General features: G+C 35.2%; 2 protein-coding genes across 4 annotated transcripts; one reads left to right on the forward strand and one right to left on the reverse strand.

The window, feature by feature from the left end:
• The first annotated feature begins 544 nt into the window (after positions 1-544).
• LOC114394004 (telomere repeat-binding factor 2-like) lies at positions 545-10,074 on the forward strand. 3 transcript variants are annotated; one of them, XM_028355539.1, is made up of 7 exons: positions 545-694; positions 1,356-1,627; positions 1,830-2,056; positions 4,794-4,881; positions 5,608-5,691; positions 6,432-6,784; positions 9,676-10,074. In XM_028355539.1, coding segments are annotated over exons 2-7 (903 nt in total). In that variant the 5' UTR covers positions 545-694; positions 1,356-1,477; the 3' UTR covers positions 9,677-10,074. The 3 variants fall into 3 exon arrangements, with proteins under 3 accessions (XP_028211340.1, XP_028211343.1, XP_028211341.1); XM_028355542.1 differs by having other exon boundaries at positions 1,830-2,041; XM_028355540.1 differs by lacking the exon at positions 545-694 and adding an exon at positions 769-1,224.
• A 448-nt stretch (positions 10,075-10,522) lies between these two features.
• Positions 10,523-16,702, reverse strand: LOC114393829 (pentatricopeptide repeat-containing protein At5g67570, chloroplastic-like). The gene is made up of 9 exons (XM_028355289.1): positions 16,068-16,702; positions 15,026-15,217; positions 14,488-14,569; positions 14,210-14,392; positions 14,004-14,117; positions 13,347-13,440; positions 13,106-13,263; positions 12,097-12,534; positions 10,523-11,607 (listed from the first exon to the last, which is right to left on the reverse strand). Exons 1-9 carry the CDS (start codon positions 16,595-16,597, stop codon positions 10,801-10,803), a joined length of 2,598 nt encoding a protein of 865 aa, XP_028211090.1. The 5' UTR covers positions 16,598-16,702; the 3' UTR covers positions 10,523-10,800.
• Between the last annotated feature and the right edge of the window lie 564 nt (positions 16,703-17,266).

A 17,266-nucleotide genomic window follows, 5' to 3' on the forward strand; every position in this document is an offset into this window, starting at 1 on the left:
TTTTTATCGTAAGAATTAAAGATAATATTAAGATATTTATAACACTTATGCACCATGTTGAACCAACTAAATTATACCTCATTTCTAATTATTTTTGTTTGATATCAATTTTTTAATCTTAAACTATATTTTAATTCTTAAATTGATTATTAAATATATCATATTTATAAAACAAATCTCCATACATTGAGTCAAATTCTTAAATAATAAATTTTTATCTTTCAATATATTAGTTTCTCAACCTCAACTAAGATAACATGGTCACCTATTTTTTCTTATATAATATAAAAATTAATTAATACTTTATCAACTAATTTTAACTTGTGCATTTTGAGTTGGATTCTTTTTTAAAATAATTACACAATTTTTTTTATTAAATCCACATTTTATTAAAAAGATTAAATAAAGTAACCTTCTTAATCGTCTACCCTCCTCATGTATTCAGAGGACAATTTAGAAAGTTTAGAATATTTATTATATTTATATTTTCCCGACTAAATGACCTGTTTTAATCAGAAACATAAATAAAGAGACATTTTTATTCTATTTTATATTTTGCCTCGATTGAATAGAACTCGTTTCATATGTCTCATTCTTCTCTGGTTTTGTTTTTTGGCAAAATCATTCGGATTAATTCAATTTCTCTGTGTAAATACTTTAACGTTTCCAATTCTCACCTTCGCCCAGTGATTTGGTACACCTCTCTTCACCGATTCTGTTTTTCATTCTCTCCCTTTGGTTTTTTATTTTTCATTTTTTCTCTCTAAGAAAGTTGTAATTTTTGCCATTCATCAGAAGTGTAGTGTGCCATTTCTCTTCCCAGTTGAATGCATGTGGTTCTAGTTTATGTTGCTGTCGCTGTTGTGATTTTTTTTCTTTACTCAAATGTTGTTACTTTGTCCCTGTGAGCTAAAAAAGCCGTTCCTTTTCGTTGTCATTTAGTTCAACCTGAATTTCATTTGATCGATTCAATGAAATTTGAACCTGGGACGTTGAAATCCTCAGATTTTTCCATTTTACGTAATGCATAATGCTAGATTATTCTGGGTTGTGTCCAAAATTGAACCTTGAGCTTTCATGAGGCGTAATAGCACAGGCATTTCAATAGTACATTGCAAAAATGTTTCTACTTGCTTCTTACAATGTTATATAATACCCTTTGCCACCTACGTAATTGAACATTGGGATATTAGGGATGAGATTGAAGTGAATATGGGAGTTAAGGTCAATATTTGGGATTTGTGGAAGGAGTTTTATTTATTTGATTGATTTGTTGTTTTATTTATGAACCTTGAAAATCACATGTTGACAAGTGATTTTTTCTTTTCTTGTTGGTGTTGTTTGTTGGTCAACAGTAGTCAGCTTTTTTCTTGTTCAAAGATGCACTAGTAGAAGAGGGAATTACCAAGTTTCCAAGCTTTCCTTTAGAGTAGAAGCAAAGAGGTAAAGTGTCATAAAAAGCTGTAGGCTTCCTTCAATGGGTGCTCCTAAGCAGAAATGGACTGCGGAAGAAGAAGCGGCACTGAAAGCTGGTGTACTCAAGCATGGGGCAGGAAAATGGCGCACCATACTTACAGATCCTGAGTTCAGTGCCATTTTGCATATGCGTTCGAATGTAGATCTTAAGGTATGTCTTCTCAACAGCCTAGCATGATGTGGGAAATTTCTATTCTTTCAGGTTGGGTAGGTTACAATTGCACTAGCCAAATGATCATATGTCTATTGCATCATAAAATCAGTATAATGTTACCGTCCTTTGCTTCAATAAAATTTCCAAAGTTGTGGCATACCATTGTTTGACTAGTATATGTGCTTTGAACTGTGAACAGGATAAATGGAGGAATATAAACGTGACAGCGATATGGGGATCCCGGCAGAAGGCAAAGCTTGCTCTTAAAAGGAACCTGCCAGCCCCCAAAATTGACAATAACCATATGGCCTTGAGTACCGTAGTTCGACATGATGAAGTTCTTGATACTAAACCCTTGGCAGTTTCTGGTGGACCATTGCAATCTACCAATTTGAAAGAACAAATATCTAGGTTACAAAAGATCAAGTTAAATATATCTGCCATTTATTATCTAATGAAAAGAAATTAGCTTCATGATTATAGTGCTTGTTTAATTTTGTTCTTGAATAGCATCCGGAGATTCTAAACTTGTAGATGCTGCATCCCTTAAAAGTATTTGGTTCTAAGATTGCATATAGCTGTGTGCTGTCATCCAATTTTTATAAATGAATAATCTCTAGACTAATTTGCATTCAAATATTGTTAGGATATAAGGAGAAGGAAGGGTTAGTTAATATAGTTAGAATACTAATGAGTTAGTTAGTTAGTTAGAGGGGTTTATTAGATATAAATAGAGGAAGAAAGATAGGAGAGAAGGGGATCTTATCATTTGTAGATTGAGCATTAGCTCTTTGTGAAAGGAGAAATCCTTTGTGAAGGGGAAACCCTTGGAGGAGAGTTTTCTCTCCTATTTTCTGTTATTTTCTTACTAGTCAATAAAATCTTTTATTTTCTTCCTCATTTCAATTCTTGGTTCCTAACAAATTGGTCTGACCTGCCGGATCTTCGAGGGGAAGCCAATGTTAGAGATAGAGTAAGCGCAAATTTGGGCTAAGAAGGTGGAGCTGCCAGCATTCATGGGGACAAACCCAATTGGTTGGATTGCTAGGGCTGAAAATTCTTTGAGGTACAAGAAATTCCTTCGTTCCATAAGTTGCAATATGCATTCATGAGCATGGAGGGTGTTGCGACACATTGGTTCTACATTTGGAGCCAAAACAACCCAGATTCAGATTGGGAATCATTTTCCCCAGCTTTGATCAAAAGATTTGGAGATCGCCATGGTAACCACATCTTTGAAAGATTGAGTATCTTGAAGCAAGAAAAGCCAACTGAGACAGAAACCCACATCAAAAAATGGGAGACTTCTACAGAGTTCTTGAAAGGGAGGACCAACATTTCAGAGCGGAAACACATGTTGCGCAAGATATTGAATGAAGAAGTTGATTCCCATGCCTCTCAACAAGACAAAAATAGCATGGAGGGAAGTGGGTCAGAATTTAGTGAAGCAAAGGCTAGTTCTTGGGCAAGAAAGGTGGAACTACCTAGCTTTGATAGAAGCATAGAAGGGGGAACTAATTTAAAGGGTAGCAGTTTTGAGTGTGACAGTGACCCATTGCAGTTCTTGAAATCAGAAAACAGAAGTAAAGAAGGTTCAGTAATCAAGAACCACACCCTTTGTGGTGGAGAAGAAACCAAAAATGATGAAGCAAAGTTAGCAAGAGAAAAAAAGATTGAAAAGGTTATGGAGGAAGAAGTTGATCCATCGATAAAGAGAGAGAAACACAAGGAAAATGGAGTGACAAATGTGGGCTACGAAGATGATTTTCTTGATAACCCAATTACACAAGAAGGAAGTCGAAGCTGGTGATTCAACCAAGCCACATTGTTTTCAAGATTTAGATTTCCATAAAAAGATTGTTATGGTGAAACAAAAATCATTCATGAAGGTGGTTGGAACAACAATGGTGCTGGAATCTTGGAATGTCAACTTGTTGGGTGAGCCTTTAGCATTAAATTTTGTTGTATCTATGGCTGACAACTTAGCCATGGAGCTAAGGCAGAAGGAATGTACTGAGCCAGTCAAGCTGATTAAAGTTATATGGAGTCCACCCTTGTCCCTCCCACCACCGAAGCCATCGGACCTCAGTTTGCATGCAGCGGCAGTGGGTCGTTCCTAGTTAAGCTACATGGGGTGCAGTTGTCTTCCAGCAATCAGACAAAACTTTAGGAAGTTTCCGTGTGCAATTCCAGTTTTCAGATTCCAACCTTGAGGACAAGGTTGATTTTTAGGAGGGGTGTATTGTAAGGATATAAGGAGAAGGAAGAGTTAGTTAATATAGTTAGAATACTAATGAGTTAGTTAGTTAGTTAGTTAGAGGGGTTTATTAGATATAAATAGAGAAAGAAGGATAGGAGAGAGGGGGATCTTATTCATTTGTAGATTAAGCATTAGCTCTTTGTGAAAGGAGAAATCCTTGGTGAAGGGGAAATCCTTGGAGGAGAGTTTTCTGTCTTATTTTTTGTTATTTTCTTACTAGTCAATAAAATCTTTTATTTTCTTCCTCATTTCAATTCTTGGTTCCTAACAAATATTGTCATTTCTGATGTTTGTTTCTGCTCTAAGCATGGAAAACACAGATGAAATAGATGATTTCCTTACCTATCTGGATTAAAGAAAGAAAAATAGGAATAGAAAGATCATAGACCATGTTACACAATGGGCCACTGCTTTTTCTACTTTGGGGGAAATATTATATCGTTAGATAAATTATTTGCTTATTTGCAATTCTTTGACACTTCTATTATTTGAATATCAGAAAATTGACACCGTATGTGACCCCATATACAAATATCTCTATCTCTTGCTTTTTTATTTATTTTTTGTTTATACACACACCTCAAAATCAAAGGAAATAAGTTTTTGTTGTCCATTTTGATGTTCACTAAACATTTTCCATTCTTGTATGCATGCTGTAGGAAAATACTAAAGCAATGTTTTTTGTACTTTGACTCCTTTCTAAAGGAATTCATGCTAGGTACATTTATCTTAATGTTGTCATATTCCAGTGTGCATTAATTCTAGATTACAAATTCATTGATTTATACATAGGCTCTACCTGCAAGTTGCAATTGTAAATAGTTGATAAACAGGTCTTGTTCTGAATGTTGAAATTATGCAGCAATATATACTTTTGACTTATGAAAGTTGTAATGTTGGCAGGTTGGTGGATAATCATATATTAGAGGCAATTGTCTACATGAAGGAGCAAAAGGGTTCTGACAAGGCTGCCATTGCTTCTTTCATAGAGGTATTTCTATTTCACTTCACAAATGATTATAAGATCTAAACATCCCAATAAGCATATGATCATCAAAATTTTGGTGCTATTATAGATTACTTCAATTCTTGCCTTTGTGTGCCTCTTCCTTTCCCCTCCTGAATGAATTGCTTTGCATTTTGACTCAATAAATAAATGTTATTTTCCCCTAAAGTAACTAACAATTTAACTTTTATATTGATTGATGGATTATCTATCTGTTTTAAATTAGACATAATTCTGTACCAGCCTCCTTTGTGATTGATCTCACTGCATCATAAATCTTTGAAACTAATTGGAAATATTTATCTCCTAGGTCCATAAAGTGCTATAATTTTTTGTTAATTGCTAGTAATTTCAACTAGCTATGATCATGTTACTCACATCACATGGTAAAACTAATTACTGAATACTGAAGTAACATCTTTTCATTTTATTTATTTGATTTTTAATGAACCAATTGTATGTGCTTTAACCTGGCCAGTAACAACCTGCTAATTTTTTTTCTATTGACAATTGGTTAAAAGAAAATATCATAAATTCAACCAATCATACTAATACTATGCTATATGCTGGATATCTTTCTTTGAAAATGACCGGCGATTTAGCTTTGGAACATTGGTGAATAGTCAATACAAGTAATACTAGCAATATAATGATTGTTTACATACTTGTCTGCATAACTGCAAGTAATTCTGAAACTTTTCATGTGTTTAGGAAAAATATCGGTTTCCACCAAATCTCAGTAAACTACTGCCAGCCAAACTGAAGCATATGGTGGCAAGTGGCAAAATAATCAAGGTAGTTTCACTATCTGTTACTGTTGTAGCAAAGCACATAAAGCTCTTCCTGCAAACCTGTGTAATAGACATAGTCAATCTGGTTTGAAGGCGATATTGAAGTTTTTTTTCATGTATCACAGTGACAAATATTTGATGTTACTGAAAGTCATTAAAAGAAAATGATTGGCAATGAAAATGATTGGTTATATCATGTTATGACTGAACAATTGGAATAGGAAACTGAATAGTGTATTGATAGATTCTCTTAAAACAGAGTAAACAAGAGTGAAATCTGAAAACAGTGATGGAATGGAGCTAAGCTCCTTACAATGGTGAAAACAAATAAAAGAAGATAGAAAAGCCCCCCAATAACCTTGAGACTGGGATACCCCTCAGCTCACCCTTGCATCAACCACTCAAGGGAATTCTTGCACAACCTCCTTCTGTTATTCCCTCCTAATATTGATTCCTCTGCCTTTGGGGCCCATTTTCCTCCAACTCTCTCCTCAGCATTCTCCTATATACTTGCAGAATGGGCCTAGCATATCATTATAGATATAAATAGATAACTAGATATATATTCTCTTGTGGCAATTCCAATGTGCATATATTGGCATTTTCTTTTGTGAGATAGAATTGTATTTGAGTTGATAAATTGCCCCATACAGTAAACATATTTTCTTTGTGACATTTCATTTGGCAAGTAATAAAATTCAATATATGATAAGTTGATCCTGTGTATGGCATATCTATTGATAGGAAAAGCATAAGTACAGGATTGCGCCAAGTTCAACAGTCTCTGAGAAAAGAAGATGCTCTTCATTGGTACTTTTGGAAGACAGGCCCAAAGATCCTTCAGAAGCACATAAGAATGATGATGTCAACATCCTTTTAAAATCCCAAATTGATGCAGAGATATCAAAAGTGAAGGGCTTGACAGCTCAAGAGGCAGCTGCTGCGGCTGCAAAAGCAGTTGCGGAGGCAGAGACTGCAATTGCACAGGCTGAGGCAGCAGCTAGGGAGGCAGAGGCTGCAGAAGCTGAGGCTGAGGCTGCTCAAGTGTTTGCAAAAGCAGCAATGAAGGCGCTAAAATGCAAAATGCTTCATATTTGGTAGTTTCCTCACCAAGAAATCTATTTTGATTCCTGTGGATGAAAATATGAGATGGTCATAACTTTATCTAAATTTTATTTTCCTGTTTAGAATGCTTATCACATCATAATTATTCCGATAGTATGCTGGTTCTCTGCACTCTTCAGTAGTCACTCCTTTAGAATCTTCTCATCCTTATTTATTTTGCCTTTTGTTCTTGGTTACTGGATTAGAGGCTGATCTGTCTGTGGTTAGACTTTTCTCCAAGTGGATAATTTGCTCAGAACATCTTATAGCACAGTTTTTTACCAAACTGATCATGAATTTCTAACAGTCTCTACTATGGAATTTCAATTTCCACAAATGAAATCTACAACTACAATAGTAGTGAACATTATAAAGAAAACTTGGATTTAGAAGATGACAGTGGTGATTGATGATTCCTATCTAGGAAACTTGCATTTGACTTTTATTGGTATTTACTTGTTTGTTTTGTTCAAGACATATGCCTTTTTATTGTTGATTGTGAATATCATGAATTTTGAGTAATTTTTATCATTTTTGAGAATTTTTGTGTATAGTATAGATTATATAAATTATGTAGAAAATTTCACAATAGTTGCTATCTCACTATCCACTATAGCATTTTTTGAGGCTGGCCACTATGTGCCGCTATCTAGGATTCAAAATATTGGTAATGATTCCACAAAAAACTCAACTTTTAGACTACTCTCCCTGTGAAATTGAGGACTTTTATAAAAAGCTCAATTTCATGAAAGGTGACATCCATAGAGACATAGACACAAAGATTTTGAAGGTGATAACACTTATATCCTGTTTTGTTTGATGGATAACCAATGAGAATACATTTGATAGCTTGTGGACCTAACTTTCCACGGTGTGACTGAGAGTGAACAAAGGAAACACGTCCAAAGACATGAGTTGGGAGACTAGACATGTTAGGAGAGGAGGGAAAGAATGATAACATGTGCTGTACTGGGCTTAACCATTCAGGACACAAGAAGGTAACTTGTTTATCAGATACGTAGCAGTCAAGACAGCTACTCCTCAATAAGTTTTGGGAACAATCATCTGGAAAAGTAGAGCTCTGGCAATTTCAAGATGAAGGTTTTTCGTTTTTGCAGCCCCATTTGAGAAATTTGGAAATTTTTTTATTCACATACTTAGTGCCATTATATTATCAGACTGCAATCTTTTTGATACTTTCCAAATTGATTTTGAGAAATCTCAGATTTATTTTTTTTATGAGAAATATCCACGTGACACGAGTACAATCATTAATAAACAACACAAATCACTTAGCCCCATATATAGTAGAGGTAGTAATTGGTCCCCACACATCAGAATGAACAAGATCTAAAGGTTTAAGACTTCTATTATTACTAAGGAAAAATGTTGCACGATGGTGTTATGCAAATTGACAAATATCACAATGAAAAGAGTAAAAAAAGACTTGACTGACTCTTTTGTAAACAAGTAAGGAAATAAAGACTTACAGACACTAAAACACAAATGTCCAAGACGCCTATGTTGAAGCCAAACCTGGGAAATTGCCCAAGTTTCTTAGTTTTCCCGATGACAGGAAGGAAGGCAACACCTATTTGCTGGCACCACCTTTAGTCTCCGTATGTTGTAAGTAATATAATAGACCCTAATCCTTAGCAATGAAAAACACAACCTGATATGAATCTAGCAAGGTTAGGAGGTTATTGGGACCCAAGGACTAGAAGGAGGAACTTTTATCTTCATAGATGACGAAAAAAGGGCATTGTTGGTTTCCTTTTCAAAGAGGAGAAATTAGAGCTTTCAAATAGCCCCCAAGAGGGACAAGGTTAGGGAAAGTTGACCACTGGGCCTGAAAGGGGTGCTCATTGGCAGCGATATGAGAGTGGTGCTACAAGGAGGATGCTGGCTGTGCGGTTTCAAGAACGGTCTGATCTAGAGACGGTGCTTCTTTGATGTGGTTGCCAACCTAAGTGGTGGCAGTGGAGACAAGGAAAACATGAAAATTATTTGATGATGATTTAATACAGGCTCTAATCCATATTAAGGGAAAGATGGAAACTATGAATAGGCTAAACCTATTAAGTGAAAGATGGAAACTATGAATAGGTTAAACCTATTAAGTGAAAGATGGAAAATATGAAAAGTCTATCCTGATATAATCTGAATCTGAGTATTATGAAGATATTCTATCCTAAATTAGTGTGCCTATATACAGCAGCATCCCCCCTAGAAATGCAAAGGCATGCTAGCCTGCAACAACGAAGTATGAGAAATTTCGTTAAGATGACAATTTTTCTTCTTAGCCACTTTATTTCATTGAGGTATGTAAGGGTATTTTGATTCATGTAAGATACCCTGAGATAACATAAATGATGAAAATTCGTTGGAAATTATTCCGTTGCATTATTACTTCTCAAGATCATAATTTACTTACCAATTCGATTTTGCATTTCAACATGGAATGACTTGGAGGATTTAACCTTCAGAGGGAGTTTGGACTTTCCAAATAGGTTTATCAAGGTGGAACAAAACTCTGTTCATTGAATGGATTAGGAATTGAAAGTAACGTAACAGTCACAAAAACACCCCAGGAGTAACTCTGTCCATCTCTTGTGAAAGTGTCCTAGGTTTGTTAGTTACTGCATTTTTTTAAGCTTTAATTAGTGATGAGCATTATTCTGATGTCTGTAATTTGTAAAGTAGTTTCTGTTATCTGTCGGTTTAGTTTTAAACCTATAATCATTGCCCCATGGTTCTGATGCCTATATAGATGGAATTTCTGTTAGTTCTTAGTTCTTTCTAAGCAATAATCTGCTAATGCTGCATGGTAATTTCCATTAGTTCTTTTAGTTAACCCTGTTTAATATTTGTGAATTCTTCTCAGATAGTGTGGACTTACTCATGTTCATCATCAGCAGACTTAGCTTTGAGATGATAGTTCTGCTGCTGGCTATGCTTCCGGCCAGTTTTTTCGTAACTGTACATAATTTTCGGCTTGTAAATCTGGAATATGCAGGATGATTCATGAAACATTTTGTCAGGAATCAATAACAGCCTTTTTTATTTTTTATTTTTATTTTACCTTTTTCTTATAAAGACAATGAGGGGAAAGCTACAAAGCAGTAACGGAAGAGTGGAAATAGCCATGTTTTGCTGTAATGGAATGATTGACATCCGCGTAGAGTAAATGAAGGAAAACAATTTTTAGTGGTGTTCAAATAGCAATATGGATTGTCATTGACATGCAGATCATATATTCAATGCTTGTTCTAAGACATCGCCATATTACTCTTATATTACGGTAATATATTGACTTCCTTTTGAAGTTTGTCAAAATTATATTTGTGAACATCCTTGATCTATTGGCTTGATTTTTTGCCCATACAAAGGCCAATGCGACAATGTATGTGTGAAGTGTATGGAAGCATCTGTTCCAAATTTAGAAAATGGTCAATACTTTTTGGCTTAAGTTGTAGATAAATGCCATTTTGAAAAACCTTGGGAGCGAATAGTATTTTGCTCTTTATTAACAATCGTAGTTCATCTATGCTGCTTAGGGAAACAATTGTGACTATTGTGTATTGTAACATGTTACTTGGCTATGCGTAGTGCGTACTAGTCTACATGGCTTTCTGTTAATCACAACACTTATCAGCAATCATTTAACGGGAGGAACTGAATCTGACCAATTTTAATATAATGAAGAACCAAAAGCTAAAAAAATTAAGAAATAAATCTAAAATTTATTATATATTTAATCAAGAGACTAAAAATATATTTGAATCACTGTACGATACCATTATTACAATCTCATGCAAAAAAATTGTGACAAGGGAAAATTTGCTAACATTTACAAGTTCTAACTGTTCCCTTGTTCCAATTATAACATCGTACCAAATGTCACTGGACTAGATCAGAACAAGCTAATTTACGATGAAAATTGTTGCATCTTCCTCTCCCTGTTTACAGTTCACCTAGCATATGTAAACACTAAAACAACTTGCAATCACTAGCCACATCCAAGTTCAGATTCAGAGTGTAACAAATTCCCATCCTCCTCTCTCATTTCCTTCCATACTTCTAATATTTCATATGCTGAGGGCTTGTCAATTACTCCCTCGCCATCATCATCTTCAGAGCTTCCATCATCCCAGAGCTCCTCATCCAATTCATCTGAAGACTTGTCAAGGGCCAGATTATCAGTGCATTCCAGACTATCAGCATATAAACTTTTTCCATCTTCAATATAAGAGTTTTGAGGCCTGAAAACCATCACATCACTATTATCACCTCCATTGACCTGATCACGACTAAAGGCAATAGTTTCCGGTTCAGTGTGGTAACTAGCAACAAGAATGTCATTCTTAGATTCAACACCTTCAATCATCATTCTTCTGGAAATTTTTGGCACATTTCCATCATCATCAATTCCTTCATTCAGACCATTGACAGAATTTTCACTTCCAAAAGGGATTATACTAGAGAAGTTCCTGGATGTACCTAATCCACAAAGAACATGCAATGATCTTGTTAAATTAGAGACTGTTAGTTCTGAAACAATATCACAATTACCAAGAGCATCCAGCAACCGCTCTAGATTTTCAAGACTAATTCTGTCTTCACTCTCTTTAAACAGGTTTGTCCACTGTTTTTCAGTCACCCGGAATGGTGCATAAGCCATGGTGTTGATTAAAATAACAGCTCGCTCATAATTATGCTGGGCTATAGCTTGAATCACCAATTCAAAAAAGAAAAGATGGTGAGGAATTTCTCCAGCTTCCAGAATCATGTCAAATGCATGCTCCAGTAAATGCAACTGCATTGAAACCAAAATATGTCATCAAATTCAACGTTTGGCAGAACACATAAAAGTAAATAAACCACTGAGACGTATTTTTTGTGGTTCCATTGACTGACTGGCCACTAGTAGTAAGTAAGAAATGCAGTTGAATTTAATTAATTCTGGAAATCATCCAACAAATGTTACTCTGATTCTAAAGGATTAAAGAAAGGTTTCTATTGAGATCATGGGCAGGAGCCTAAATATATTTACGTATAAGCTGAACTATTCATTCAAGCTTTATACATATGCTTGTACACAGTACAAAATAATTTATGAAAATTGCGCTCACACTAATAAAAAAAATAAAATAGTCTTTTTCACCATGATAGTGAATTGATGGATGAAATACCTGCACTGTTAGGTACATATATAATTTGAATGTAACACACTTCATAGGATATGACACTATGAGCAGAAATATAAAATAAGCATAGATCTAATATAAGGAAGTACATTCTCTACCTTGCCAGCTCTTGAAGCTTTAACAAGTAATGACAAGTGTTTATCTTGATCCAGTTGATAGCCAGAAACAATCATCTCTCTGTACACATGCTCAAAGTATTCCCATTGCTGTGCAGTAGCTGAAGCTTCCAACATTGAGTTATATGAGTACACATCTGGGACAACAGAGCTATAACCACCCTCAGGGGTGGCATAAAATTCTGATTTGGCTACTTTGACTTCCTCAAATAAAACTTTGGCTTTAGAAAACATATCATTTTGGCCATAAACTTTCAGCATTGTGTTTATGGCCCCTATATTAGGAACACAGTGCTCTTTCATGTATTCAAATATACATATACAATCATTAATATGTCCACCATCCATGGAAGACTTAATCATGCCAGTGAAAGTAACCTCCAAAGGCTTGGCATGAGGAAGACTTCTAATATTGTCAACCTGCAGCCATATTCAAGGACAATGCATCTTAATAAGGATTTATATTAGCTACATGCTCATCTAACCACATACATGCAAAAAGAAGGAAATGAAGGATTAGTAAATTACAACGATTAATAACAATATAAATTTACAATTTCACATTTTCTAAAAAGAAACAAAAACTGACATAACTAAACTAGTATACTTTTTTCCCTGAACCCTTCACTTTGGGGAACTCAAAAGTATGTAAGGGAGGGTTTTGGAGACTTTATTGTAAATCCTAATTCCTTTTCCCTCTTTCTAGAAGACTCCCAAACAATAGAAAGCCTAACCATAAGTCATTCCCTCCCTCTTTTTCCCACCTAAACCCTTATCCAAACTTACCCTAAGGAACAACAAATATTGGCCAATGGCCACATTAGTCATTTCTAGGGACTAATGTGTCCAGAACCTAAGGCTAATGTAGCCATCTTTCATGGTTTGTTGGCGACCACAGGGTAGATTTTAAGTTCTCAGCACCTAATATGTCCACCACCAAAATTCTCAAAGCCAGATTTGGCAGTTTACTCGAAGAGATTAAACACAGTACCTCCAGAATAGCATCTTGCCACCTCCCATTGTTGCAAAGGCAACAAGCTAGTTCATAATATACACTGGCTGTTCCAATAACTCCTCTTCTTTCCATGTCCCTGACAGCTTTCACAGCTTCATTCACTTTACCTTCCTTCCAGAAGGTTTTTACCAACACTACAGAAGTGAGATAAAATATATATCAGGCTATCAGCTGCCAAATATCAGTAGCAAATAATACCAAGGAAGTAAAGAACTACCTTTATACGTAAGGGCTTTTGGAACTTCCCCACTTCTCTTCATCTTTCCAAAAAACTCATGGACAAGGTCATAATTGCCCGATTCCAGCATTACCTTATAACAAGCACCACCTATAAGACTTGAATATAAACATGCTTTGAGGGTAATAACATCTGAAGATAATAACATTTTCTTCATCAAATAATTTCCCATTCAGCCATAAAGACTCTGGGACAAAATATAACTTAAAAGTAGCTTGTTAATTTGTGAATATAGTGGAAATCTGAGCTACTGTACAAGGATATAATATGCATCTACATTGGGAAGATAGCATTAATCACATTATAACAAAATAATTATCTTAACAAATCAGAGAAATAGATCTTGCGAGACCAGTTTTCCCAAGAACAGCAGATCTTGCTTAATTTTTTTTATTTTTTAAACATAGCATGAAACTGAGTTAACTATACTGAGCTAAATTGCTACTTGTTAGTGACAAAACAGTCTAAAGATGATAGCACAAGAACGACAGATTCAGAATAGCAATTCTCAATTAGATTCAGCTTGTAAAGAAAAATAAAAATAGTTGAGTAACATTGTATCTTCCTGTTTCAATATTACGGTATATACACACTTGATAAATTACTAGGAGTCAGATACTGTAATCCTGTAATTACCTCCATTGCAAGTCCATAAGTTGCTCCGTTAGGTTTTAGACCACTTTTCCTCAGTTGCTTAAAAACCCATGACACACCTTTCCACTGCTTTGATGGAACACAAGCATTAAGCACCTAATAGCAATTGAAGAAATTTGATGATTCAATCAATCTGAAAAACGGCATTCATTAGAAAGTTATATGATAAATTATAGTTGCTGTCTTACAGCATTGTATATAACCACATCAGGTTCAAGAACTGGATCCCAGTTCTTGCGATGCATAAATGCTTTGGGTTTCTGTCTCATGCATTCCACAATATTCAGCAACTCTTTTAGAAGACCAGCTTGACCAAGCGTAACAGCAACACTGTGATATGCAGCGATATCAGGATATATATGGATGCTTTCCTGAATAAGTTGAAAGCAAATCAATAGAGAAACATTCCAACAACAATTATAGACAAGCCTTCGTGTGGAAAATAAAATAAGCACTTGATTCTTACACGCATCATATTGAAAATTTGAAGGGCCTCATTCGGCCTGCCTGCCTTCCCAAGAACTGAAAGAAGTTTTGTATAAACAAACCTACAAAATTATTATTAACTTCTTCATAAGAGAGGACTGAGAATGCCAAGCAATGAGCATGTAAACAAAACAACAAAGTTATACAGTCAAGAATTAATCATGCATATTATTTTATAATTTGATATAGCAGGCTCAAGATATCCTCAATCAGCACCCTGTACTATCCACATAGTTTACACCAATTACTGATAAAAAAAACATTCATCTTATGTAGCACCACATCAAATTTAGGTTGAAACAATACAGCACAAGAATGTTGCACCAGCAGAGTGCTTAAAACCTATCTCATTCTTTTTAATTTCTTTCCCATTCCATTCATTAACACAATGGGTTAACAAAAGCCATTCCATGGCATCAATCTCGCTCCCTCCAAAATTTAAAACCACACACAACACAGATTTCTCAAGGAGCCTTAAAAAACAATGCCAGTAAGCCAAGTCAAATATCTAAACTCACCTGCTTTGAAACTTCCTGTGATCCTTATAATTGTACACCCACTGAACCACAGAAAGAGCTTGCTTCCAACAACGTTTAAAACCAAGCAGCTCCACAATCCTCAATAATTGTCCCTCGGTAAATGGCAATCCTGACATCTTCATCATCCTTGAAAACTTCCAATCCTTCATAGTAATCTCCTTGTCACTTAGCCTACATCCAAAAGAAAAAAAAGCATAACTTAACAAAGACATTATTTTTTGGTTTCCCACAGAAATCTAGTGCAATATTTGTTTGAAGCACAGTCAGATACTAAATGTCAGTATCTCTAAAGTCTCAATGAGGATTCAAATGTTGATTCGCCATGTTGAGAGAGACAAGCTCCTTTCGCTGGACCCAATCCCCATTGGTTAACAATAACAACGATATTAAGTTGATGGAATTCCAAGAAAAAAAACATATTAATTAAGAATAAACCATCAATTCGGTCTCTATAGTATCACTCTCTTTCCTAAATAATCCTTAAACTAATGAAATTATACAAGTAACCTCTAGAGTATTATACATCATGCTACCTAGTCCCTCAACTGTTTAAAAATTATTCAAACTAGTCGCTCAATGTTAGTGGGGTATTAGGGGTCGCAAAATAAGCGGCCCAATCAGTCCATTGGGCCAAGCGAGAAAAATGGGCTGGACTGGGCCAGTTTATATTCTATATGGGCCTCATTTATTAAAGTTCAGTCAGGCCCAGTGGCCCAATGGCCTGGCCCATTTTGACAGTTTTACTTTTTTTTGTCTAAATTTATACAAATTCAAAAAAAATATCGGGCCAATCATATTGTTTTTTTTTTCATTCATTTTTTATACCCTCATAATTTTAACTTTTTTTTATCCAAACACATTTTGAAAATAAAAGAATTTCAATTGAATTATTTAAAATTGTTAGAATTTAAAATTGGTAGAATTTTAAATTTCTCCATCCAAATACACTCGAACAGTGATAATTCAGGAATTAAATTGACGGTTTATTCAATTAATTAAGGAGATTGATCAGGAAACTCACCTATGAACGAGAAACCTTATAACCTCAACCTCGCTGCGTTTCTGAGTCTTGCCCCTTGCCCCATACCCTTCATCAAACCAAACCTCGTCAATCTCAAGATCAGCATCAAAAACCCACTTCAATTCATCCATCTTCCGCGCCTCGAACATCTCCTTAAGCTCCGTCAAGCTCTCTCTCCTAAGCTTTTCTCCTCCTCCGCAGTCCCTTTCTGGCCTCCTCGCCTTCTCCAAGAACTCGACCTTCTGAATCCCCTCCCAGGGTTTCCCCGCCATGACTCTTCGGAACTCGCGCTTGATTGTTTCGAGGTGCTGCTCCTCCGCCGCGGCCTGGGCCTGGGCCTGGGTGAGGGGAGGAGCGGGTTGGGCCTTCAGCTTCCGGTTGTGTTTTTGGATTTCCTTCTTGCGGAGAGTGTGGACGATCTTTGGGGTTGGTTGGACGCCCTTTTCGATGAGTCTGCGGCGGATTTTGTCGGTGTTTGGTCGGAATTGAGCCGCGGGGTGGCCCTGAAGATGCAGGTGGAGAGGTTCCATTGCCGCGAGGGGAGTAGAATGGGACAAGTTGAGGCTTCAGTAGTATGACAAGGTTACAAGATAATGTGTTATGTGAGAGACTAGCGGGAATTGCCAGATTTTTTAGTTCATGAATAATAGATTAATAGTTGTTGCTTCTCTCTTTTTCTTTTTTTTTTTTCATTTTCATCTTTTATTTCCTACAAAAATTATTTTAATTCTTTATTTTTTTAATAAACTGATTCAAAATGGGGTAAGGTTAATCCCGTTAAAAATATTCAGATATTGGAGTGTCATTATTTATAATTTTAAACTGTTAAAATATGTATTCTAATGTCGTCAGTCTCTCAGTTGAATGAAAATGATTAAATTGATGTAGTTTTAAGAATTGTAAGACTTAATAAAAGCATTTCAAAATTTAAAATTTAAATAAATTTTTTAAAAATAATTTAGGAACTAAATTAATAGTTAAGTCATTCAAATAATATGTAAAAAATAATAAATACTATACTAAAAATATTTTAAAAAATAAATTAGAATCAAATTATATATATATATATATATATATATATATATATATATATATATATATTTTAATTTCCATAAAGACTTTACAGTAGCATACATTATGATTTATCAATGTCGTAGAAATGATTTTATTACAAGTTGGATTCATTTTTTCTGTTTATT

This window comes from Glycine soja, chromosome 17 (genome assembly GCF_004193775.1).
Source record: "Glycine soja cultivar W05 chromosome 17, ASM419377v2, whole genome shotgun sequence".
Classification (NCBI taxonomy): Eukaryota; Viridiplantae; Streptophyta; class Magnoliopsida; order Fabales; family Fabaceae; genus Glycine; species Glycine soja.

Bases quoted from the DNA above. Each gene is read 5' to 3' on its own strand.
- LOC114393829 (XM_028355289.1), bottom strand. From the start codon at position 16,597: ATGGAACCTCTCCACCTGCATCTTCAGGGCCACCCCGCGGCTCAATTC. The intron at 15,218-16,067 runs GTGAGTTTCCTG...TTTTGGATGTAG, and splicing joins ATAAGGTTTCTCGTTCATAG to GCTAAGTGACAAGGAGATTA. The intron at 14,393-14,487 runs GTAAGAATCAAG...CAACTTATTCAG, and splicing joins AAATTTTCAATATGATGCGT to GAAAGCATCCATATATATCC.
- LOC114394004 (XM_028355539.1), top strand. From the start codon at position 1,478: ATGGGTGCTCCTAAGCAGAAATGGACTGCGGAAGAAGAAGCGGCACTG. The intron at 2,057-4,793 runs GTTAAATATATC...TAATGTTGGCAG, and splicing joins TCTAGGTTACAAAAGATCAA to GTTGGTGGATAATCATATAT. The intron at 5,692-6,431 runs GTAGTTTCACTA...ATCTATTGATAG, and splicing joins CAAGTGGCAAAATAATCAAG to GAAAAGCATAAGTACAGGAT.